General features: G+C 45.3%; 1 protein-coding gene across 1 annotated transcript; it reads left to right on the forward strand.

Moving 5' to 3' along the window:
- Nucleotides 1–1379: 1379 nt before the first annotated feature.
- On the forward strand, nucleotides 1380–4463 carry SOCS3 (suppressor of cytokine signaling 3). Its single transcript, XM_068264005.1, has 2 exons — nucleotides 1380–1502; nucleotides 2788–4463. Exon 2 carries the CDS (start codon nucleotides 2855–2857, stop codon nucleotides 3452–3454), a length of 600 nt encoding a protein of 199 aa, XP_068120106.1. The 5' UTR covers nucleotides 1380–1502; nucleotides 2788–2854; the 3' UTR covers nucleotides 3455–4463.
- The last annotated feature ends 5163 nt before the right edge of the window (nucleotides 4464–9626 follow it).

Here is a 9626-nt window from a genome sequence, read left to right on the forward strand (position 1 = left end):
AATCCCAAAACGCTGCCCAAAAAACGCTCTAGTGGGTCCCAGGCCTTAGAGTGCGCATTAACGATCCAATTTCTGAAAAGTTCAACCATCCAATCATTGTGATCAATCGAAAACGATCGTTTGGGCCCACCAATACAGAGGAAATGATATGCAATGCAATCAGACTGAAAGAATCGCACAGGAATTTGGATCAATGGTACAATCGATAGAATAATCGTTCGTCATCAATTAGCAGCATTCATGGTACTCGATCTGATCGCTTGTACGGGTGATTGTTCAGGAGATTGTACCATTAACAAGCACCTTTAAGCCCCCTCTACACCATTCAATTCCAGGCGTGATCGATCGATCAATTAAATCCGACATGTCCAATTTAGATTCGATCAATCGTGTGATCGATTTTGGCTAGTTTTCAATGCAAATCGATCACACGATCGATCGAATCCCGATCGGACATGTTGCATTTAATCAATCTACACCATTCAATTCAAAGCGCGATAGATTGAATTCGATTTGATCGAATTCTAATTGAATGGTGCAGATGGGGCTTTATACTGCATGGAAGTGGTCAAATCGGTTAATCAAAATTGCATGTGTGTAATGCTGGGTACACACTATGAGATTTGATGGTCGATTTACTGTCAGATCGATTATTTCCAACATGTCCTATTTGCTCCGATCGATTTCCATTAACTGTAATAGGAAATCGATCGAAAAATGCTCAGAAATCGATCGGAAAACAAATCGGACATGTTGGAAATAATCGATCTGACAGTAAATCGACCATAAAATCTCATAGCGTGTACCCAGCGTAACAGGCTTTACTGACAACCGATGGTTTTCCCACCCTAGCCTGGCCAGACCCCCACTGCTGAGAAAGCAGGACACATGGTGATAACGATCTAACCCTAACCCCCCCACCCTCCCCCCAAAGAGGCCCTGTCATTCCAATCCAATCCAGAAAAGCTTTATTGGCAGGACCAAATACATTTAGCATTGCCAAAGCAAAACAAAGCATTAACATGTACATTCCTGTAAAGCGGGTTTATAAGCAGCAGCCCCCCCTCTAGTGTCGCCAGGCCCCGCCGGGGAGATCTGCAGTAAATAGCGAGGAAGCGGTCTGCTGATCGATCGGTCACGGCCGGCGCGTGTGTCCCAGCGATTCTTGGAAGGAAACCCCTTTTAGAGAATGGGAGAAGAGGCTGTGAGGCCTGCCAGGAATTGGGAGGCTGGATGTAAGTGCTGTCACTGTGTGTGTGTATGATACACAGCAATAACATTACAGGAAAAGCCTCTTCCAGGAACAGAGGGGGGAGGGGGGGGGAGGCGGGGCCTGGGCTTACAGTATAAGAACCAAGTCTGACATCTCATGGAGTTCACACACTGCATATTGAGCACAGCACAGCACAGCGCTCATACGGACTATATACGCAACTTACGCAGGACTTACCGCCGTGCGGATCTAAAACCGCCGCCGCGTCCCTCGCAGGAATACAGATCAGGTAAGAAGTCGTTCTGAACAAGCCTTCGCTGTAAAGTATGGAGGAGGGGGAGGGGGGACTATGTGACTATGGAGGGCAGAGGCAAAGAGAAGTGTGAGAAAAAAAAGTTAGAAAAGTTTTCTGGACAGTGAAATATGTACTTTAAGGGGGGTTTCTGGTGAATCTATTCAGAAGGAAATCGGGGGGCGAGGGGGGCAAGCAGGGTAGGGGTGCAAAACAAAAGTATGAAAAGTCTCTTCTGCAATCCATGAGTTTTCTCCCAGGAGATATATTCACACCTTATCAATAAAATGCCTTTCACCAGCAAGCAAGAAAGTACTCTAAAATGATTTTGACAGTTCTTTTTTTACCTATTATTTTTGGTACTTTTTCAGTTGTAGAGTGCTGAAAAGTTATTATAAACAGAAGATGAAAAATGATCTCCTCCTTGAATGGAGTAGTGGCTGATGTGTCTGTATTTTTAGATATAAAGGATACATCTTTCTGTAAGTAGATAGACGAGGATCTGGTACACATCTTGGTTCATTTGTTAGGCAACCAGTCAAACCCCATTTTTTTTCTTTAATCTGAAACCTGACTGATGATTTATTTTCTGTGACTAAATCGTCAGCACGGAACTCAGCCAGCAGAAGTCTGTAAAGAAATGAATAGACATCCTTCTGTGGGAGACTTCTGAGGTATAACCTCTCCTTTCCAGGAAATCACTTCTTGATAAATTCCGCATCTCGAATGACATTTTTACATTGTTTCCATTATCCCTGTGCAGGCTCTAGCAGTGTCCACTGCAAGGAATTACCCCTGTGCAGGCTCTAGCAGTGTCCACTGCAGGGAATGATCCCTATGCAGGCTCTAGCAGTGTCCACTGTAGGGAATGATCCCTGTGCAGGCTCCAGAAGTGTCCACTGCAGGGAATGATCCCTGTGCAGGCTCTAGCAGTATCCACTGCAGGGAATGATCCCTGTGCAGGCTCTAGCAGTGTCCACTGTAGGGAAGGGCAAGCAGTGGCAGATCATCTTGTTTGGAATGTGACCTGCTCCCCTTGGCCTCAGTGGATACTGTAAGAGCCTGTGCCTGCACAGTGGAACAATAGGGAGTGCTGTGTACAGATGTGATTGTGTTGTGCCCTGGGGGACAGGTGGGCTATAAATGGTGGTTTGATGGTCTTGTGTCCTGATTGGCCTCTGGCAAAGGCAGCTGTTTGCTTGACACAACTTCATTGTTCTGCTTGTGCATATGTTGTATTTCTCCTGCATGTACTGACCTCCTGTCTTGTTCCTCTCCGCAGGTGTCTGCTCCCGCTTCCTCGCCCGGGTCTTGCACCCCAAGTCTCAGGCAAGCTGGCTCCTACCGTCATGGTGACACAGAGCAAGTTCCCGACCATGAGCCGGGTTCTGGACTCCAGCCTTAGGCTGAAGACCTTCTCCTCTCGTAGCGAGTACAACTTGGTCCTCAGTGCCGTGCACAAGCTTCAGGAGAGCGGCTTCTACTGGAGTACCGTTACCGGCACCCAGGCCAACATGCTTCTCAGCACGGAACCCGCCGGGACCTTCCTCATCAGGGACAGCTCGGACAACCGGCACTTCTTCACCCTAAGCGTAAAAACCGACTCTGGCACCAAGAACCTGCGCATCCAGTGCGAGCCCTGCGGGTTCTCTCTGCAGACGGACCCCCGCAGCTCGCAACCTGTGCCAAAGTTTGACTGCGTCCTTAAACTTCTAAGGCACTACATGCCGGCCAAGGACTCCAATAACAGCACCAGGAGGTGCTACTATATCTATTCTGGTGGAGAACGTGTCCCACTCCTGCTCTCCAAGCCTCTGTCCTCCAACGTGTCCTCTCTGCAGCACCTCTGCAGGAAGGCGGTCAATGGGCAACTGGAAGACTTCGAAGCCCGAGAAGAACTACCTCTTCCCATTAAAGACTTTCTCCAGGAATACGACTCTCCTGTGTAATGGAGGGAAGTGGTGTTGTCTGAGGAAGGCAAAGAGTAAAAAGGTTCTGTGCTGGGAGAAAGCTTTCAAGCACAGGAGAAATGGTTCCATGCTGGACTTCGACAAAATGGTTCCATGCTGGACTTCGACAAAATGGTTCCATGCTGGACTATGACAGAATGGAGTATGAGCAGTACTGTTGCAGGAAGGAGTGTCCACAGAGGTTTCAGGACTGTGGGTTCATCTTTACCAAGTGCCTAACGGTAGAGGGAGATTCTCAGGCTAAAAATTCAGCACCCAGAGTTGAGTTGTCTTCCTCTTGTTTACAATGTTTGTTGGAGACAAGATAAAGAAAATGGGGATCTTACAAATTATAAGTCGTGGTTCAAAGTCAACTTAATGTTCTAGTTATCTCCTTGTTTAGAACTGAATGTAAGTCCACGATGGACAATCAGTGGTTATCGTTATACTGTCGCCTACAATGCCTTACTATGCTGGAGGAAACGTTTAACCATCGCACTGTAGGGTATAACCTGTATATGTGAAGAATATACGTGACCAACGGTGCGACCCACAAAACGAGCCCCCAAAAAAATGCACAACGAAGTATGAAGTTCTCGCCTTCAGCAGACCAAAGTTTTGCACAGACTTTTGGCCAATGATGACTTGGACCCTCTCCCCCTGTTTCCGGAGGACTCATGTTAAACTCGACCCCCTCCTTGTGGGGGGCTACGGACTGAAGGATGACAAGCTTCGCCAGGCCATCGATGTCAGGTGAACGACAGAGCAAAAAGGACTATTTATATACATGCTGATCTATGCAGCCAGGTGACTCTGTAGAATCCTATTTTGCACAGGAGACTATGGACCAGAATAAACCCCAGACGTGGGGCAGATTGTGACTCTGAACTGTCTTAATGTTTACAAGGCGCCCCCTAGGGGTACCACAAGACCAAGATCATTTGCACTTATTTATATTTTACACGCTGATAATTTATAATAAAAAAACAAAACTATTTTTGAAAAAGTATTTTAGTACCGTAGTAGCATTCTTGTATGGGTGTTGTGGGACCGTTATACACAATAACGTGTGTGTGTGTGTGTACATAAGTATTTTATTACTGTCTTTCTCACTTTTGGAGAGATTTCCATCATTTCCTGTCTAGACAGGAAATTATGGAAATTCTTGTAAAATGGGACACAAGACAGCAGTAAGATCTCATAGGAGTTAAATCGCTTCATAACTTGTTTTTTTTTGCACTATAATTCACCTGGGATTTAAGGTGACTTAAACTGACCATCCACTGGTTAAAAATTTGTTTAGACAAAACTCGCTCTTAAATTGAAGTGGATTTTAAAAGACAAAGACTTATATAGCGCTTTTCTCCTGGCGGACTCAAGGCGCCAGAGCTGCAGCCACTAGGACGCGCTCTATAGGCAGTAGCAGTGTTAGGGAGACTTGCCTAAGGTCTCCTGCTGAATAGGTGCTGGCTTACTGAACAGGCAGAGCCGAGATTCGAACCCTGGTCTCCTGTGTCAGAGGCTGATCCCTTAACCATTACACTATCCAGCCACACAAGGAAAAACTAGAATGCAATGTTGGTCCTAAAGTACTTAATCGTAATATCAATCAAAAACAAAATCTACTGGTAACTGAATAGCGTATGGCCAAGTTTATAGACCTGAGACTACTAGCAGACATCTCTGTTTGGCATTGGGGTAAACGGTGATTGGAGCGTAAGAATTATATTGTCCATGTCCAATCGGTAGTGTTTCCCCCAAGGTAAGCCACAGGTCTGTCTCTTTCCTTCTCTATCCATTTAAAGATGAATTCTTGCAAAGTTATACAGTGGCAAGGAAAGTCGTAGGATGGTTGGATGACACCTGTGCATCCGATTGTTCCTCTGAGCTTTATGCTCACCTTAGGCCTGGTACACACTTTCAATTATGGTTGATCAATTTTACCCCCTTGTATGTTTTGTCTGCATAGTATTTAATATGTTGACCCTTATACTAAAGGAAGGTGATAACATTGTTCAGGGATAGGCCAATCATAACTGAGGCCTGGAACCCACCACAAACCGCTATCGCTAATCGCAATCGCTAGCGTTTTGTATGATCGGTTTGTAAGCGATTTCATCAGCGATTTTGAAAAGTGTAATTTGCCAGCGGTTGTGTAGCGATTAACGTTTTTTAATTCTGATTGGTGCTTTCAATTAATTTTCATTTTGTTACAGTGTGCAGTAATGTAAAAACGCTAGCAAATCGCTCTGTGCAGGTTTTGATGAGCGATTATGCCAGCGTTTATATACTTTACATTGCAGAAATGCTAACACTAATCGCTAACGCTCAAAAATACTGCATGTCCTGCGATAGCGATTTGGTAATCGCAATCACTCCAGTGGAATTTGGCCCATCCATTAACATTAGCTGAGCGTTTAGGGAAATCGCTAGCGGTTGGAATCGCTCCCTAAATGCTCAGAAAATCGCTCTAGTGTTTTCCAGCCCTGAAAGTGTGTACCAGGCTTTAGTTGGTTGTCGCTATTCTATATTAAAAAAAAATCGGGAGATTAAAGCACGGTACAAACATCCAAATTTAATTGGCCAATCACTGGCTAATTTTACCACCTCAATGTGGTATGAGAGCTTGCCTACTCTGTTCATAGTATTCAAAATGTGGCCATCTTACTCTCAGAGCTGTCCGGTCGCGGACAGCCTGGGGCTTCTGTGCATGTGCAACCCTGAGCCGTGCACTGGCGGGAGCCCTCTGCACATGCACAGTAGCGATTTTCATACATGCACAGAACGCATCCGATAGTGGTGATGAAGTGCGTGGCCGGCCAGCTTTGCGGGGTTCGCTGCTGCTTGCCAGAGGGTCTCAGGAGGATGGCACAGGAAGACTGTGGGTGCTGCAAGAAGCCCCAGGTAAGTTACACTGTCCTGTGTGTTTTTGTTTTTCCCTTTAAGGCCTCATTCACACCTAAAATCGCAAGCGTTTTGCGTCTTTGTGCGCTAACCACCCCCCCCCCCCAGTGTTCCGCTGCGCGCTGGATTTCTTGTAAAAGCGCTTCTCCAGAGCGGTTTTGTAATTCACTCCCACGCAAGTGAGGAAGTGAACTCTGACCCAGAAAAAAATAAATACAATGTATTTATTCTTAACGCTCAATCAATAGCTGCACAAAGCGATTTTGTGAGCGTTTTGCGCTTTTCCTATACCTTCCATTGAGGCAAAATCTCAACAAAAATGGTCCAGGCAGCGCTTTGCTGAGCGGATCGCAAACGAACCACTCAGCCGTGAACACTCTCATAGGGAAACATTGCACAAGCGTTTTTATGACGATTTTTGAAAATCGCCTGTGCTTAAAAAAAGGGCAAAAACGCCCTTAGGCCCCATTCACACTTACAAAATGCAAAACGCCGGCGATATTTGTCTGCGTTTTACAGGAGTGATTTTTCTGCGATTTCACGCAGAAAAATCACTGAACGCTGTGGCGATTTTGCCGAGATCGCATTTAGCGCTTCTATAGCACTGAAACGCGGTCGCCAGGAAATCGCCTGAAAATGGTGCAGGCGACGCGTTTGTGTTTCGCTTTTTCGGGTGATTTGCGGCGATTAGCGCAAATCGCTCAAGTAAGAACGGGCCCATAGGGTTTCATTACGCAAGCGCTTTTAAAAAGCGCTAGCGTTAAAGCATTTTGCCAAAATCTCGGCAAAACGCTCTAGTGAACCCTCAATTTGGCTATAGATTTCCTATAAGGTGCCCACTAATGAACCCATCTTGATTGTACAATCTAAACACTTCAAAGTTAAATTAATCTGTAACAAATGGTAATAACAGAGTACCTAGAGTATCGACTCAAAGTATAGTTACTCAGTTAACCCGTCTACTACATAGTAGTAGCAGGAGGGTATTGTACCGTGTTAGCCATCAGTAAAAGCAAGGAGTTTTGAATAAATGGTATCATCCTGATTCAAAACGTCTTGCTTTTACTACATCGATTTAGTATGATTGTACAATCAAGATTGTATCATTAGTGGGCAGCTTTATCCTCACCACACACGATACAATATTCGTTGTTCAATCTTAACACTTTCATGTAGTATAAAAGCTTATCGAAAACATCCTTTCAAAGTATTTTCAACTGTAGGTTCTCATATCACAAAGTTTTGGTAAATCTGTACAATCAAGATTGTATTGTGTGTGGCCACCTTGGCCATACCCCAATCGTGCTGATCACTTTCAGAGAATCTGCTAGGGAAATATTACTGCCCCTAATAAGCCCCAGGCCCAGTACACACCACAAAACGCTAACAGATCTGCAAAACGCTAGAGGTTTTTGAAGCAGATTTCAGAGCGATTCTAGGCATGTTTAGGGCCCATTCACACGATTTCGGCAAAACGCTCAAACGCTAGCGCTTTTTATAAGCCTGAAGCAGCGGCAGCCAATCAGAGTTGAGCTCTCTGCCAGTCTGGCTGGCAGTAAGCTGGAATCTGATTGGCTGCGGGCGGCTCAGGTTCCTGAGCTCTTCTCGCTCATCCCCTTTCATCCTTCCCGAAGCAGGCAGGTTATATATAGAAGCCAACGAATGCTTTTCGCAAGACGGCTTAATAAAAAGCGCCTGCCGTCAGCGAGACTTAAAGGGACCGTGACACATTCCTGCCTGCGCCTGGCGGGAAGGTTCCTGCGTCAGCGCGCAGAGGGTTAACGGGCGTGTCGCGGCTTACTGCCACAGGCTGGGCTGACTAGCAAGAGCGTATCCTTCGGGGAAGTCGTCCCTTCCTCTCCTACAGTCAGGAATGTGCCGCGTGCGTCACGCGGACGGATCATTATATTCCTGTTAGCACCGCCTCGAAACGCACTTCCTTGTTTCCAGGGCGACCGGCTGACTGAGGAAACACACAGATTCCTATCGGAGTGCCAGGAAATTCGGGAAAGGGGGGGGGGACGTTTGCGGTCAGGATCTGCAACACCTGTAAGAACGCGTCTCGTAAAAAGCAGAGGTGATGTGCCAGACGCTTCCTCAACCGCTTGTCTGGGGACAATGGGGGCATTGAAGGCCGACCGCAGCGCAGACCAGGCTGACATAATCAGGACGCACGGCGGCCTGAGCCACAGGAGTGACTCCATTACAGCTTTTATATATTATAGAAAGGAATACTATTTATTTTAGTATTGTATGGCACTGACATCTTCTGCAGCACTTTACAGAGTACATAGTCATGTCACTGACTGTCCTCAGAGGAGCTCACACTCTAATCCTACCATAGTCATAGTCTAATGTCCTACCATATTATTATTATTATGTATTTATATAGCACTGACATCTTCTGCAGCACATTACAGAGTACATAGTCATGTCACTGACTGTCCTCAGAGGAGCTCACACTCTAATCCTACCATAGTCATAGTGTAATGTCCTACCATATTATTATTATTATGTATTTATAGTTACATAGTTACATAGTTATTTTGGTTGAAAAAAGACATACGTCCATCGAGTTCAACCAGTATAAAGTACAACACCAGCCTGCTCCCTCACATATCCCTGTTGATCCAGAGGAAGGCGAAAAAACCCTTACAAGGCATGGTCCAATTAGCCCCTAAAGGGAAAAATTCCTTCCCGACTCCAGATGGCAATCAGATAAAATCCCTGGATCAACATCATTAGGCATTACCTAGTAATTGTAGCCATGGATGTCTTTCAACTCAAGGAAAGCATCTAAGCCCCCTTTAAATGCAGGTATAGAGTTTGCCATAACGACTTATAGAGCACTGACATCTTCTGCAGCACTTTACAGAGTACATAGTCATGTCACTGACTGTCCTCAGAGGAGCTCACAGTCTAATCCTACCATAGTCATAGTCTAATGTCCTACCATATTATTATTATGTATTTATATAGCACTGACATCTTCTGCAGCACATTACAGAGTACATAGTCATGTCACTGCCTGTCCTCAGAGGAGCTCACAATCTAATCCTACCATAGTCATAGCCTAATGTCCTACCACATTATTATGTATTTATATAGCACTGGCATCTCCTGCAGCACATTACAAAGTACATAGTCATGTCACTGACTGTCCTCAGAGGAGCTCACACTCTAATCCTACCATAGTCATAGTCTAATGTCCTACCATACTATTATTATTATGTATTTATATAGCACTGACATCTTCTGCAGCACATTA

The sequence above is a fragment of the Hyperolius riggenbachi genome, chromosome 12, assembly GCF_040937935.1.
Source record: "Hyperolius riggenbachi isolate aHypRig1 chromosome 12, aHypRig1.pri, whole genome shotgun sequence".
Lineage (NCBI taxonomy): Eukaryota > Metazoa > Chordata > Amphibia > Anura > Hyperoliidae > Hyperolius > Hyperolius riggenbachi.

What these genes read in the sequence shown, in the direction of transcription:
- SOCS3 (XM_068264005.1), top strand. Translation starts at nt 2,855, where the DNA reads ATGGTGACACAGAGCAAGTTCCCGACCATGAGCCGGGTTCTGGACTCC.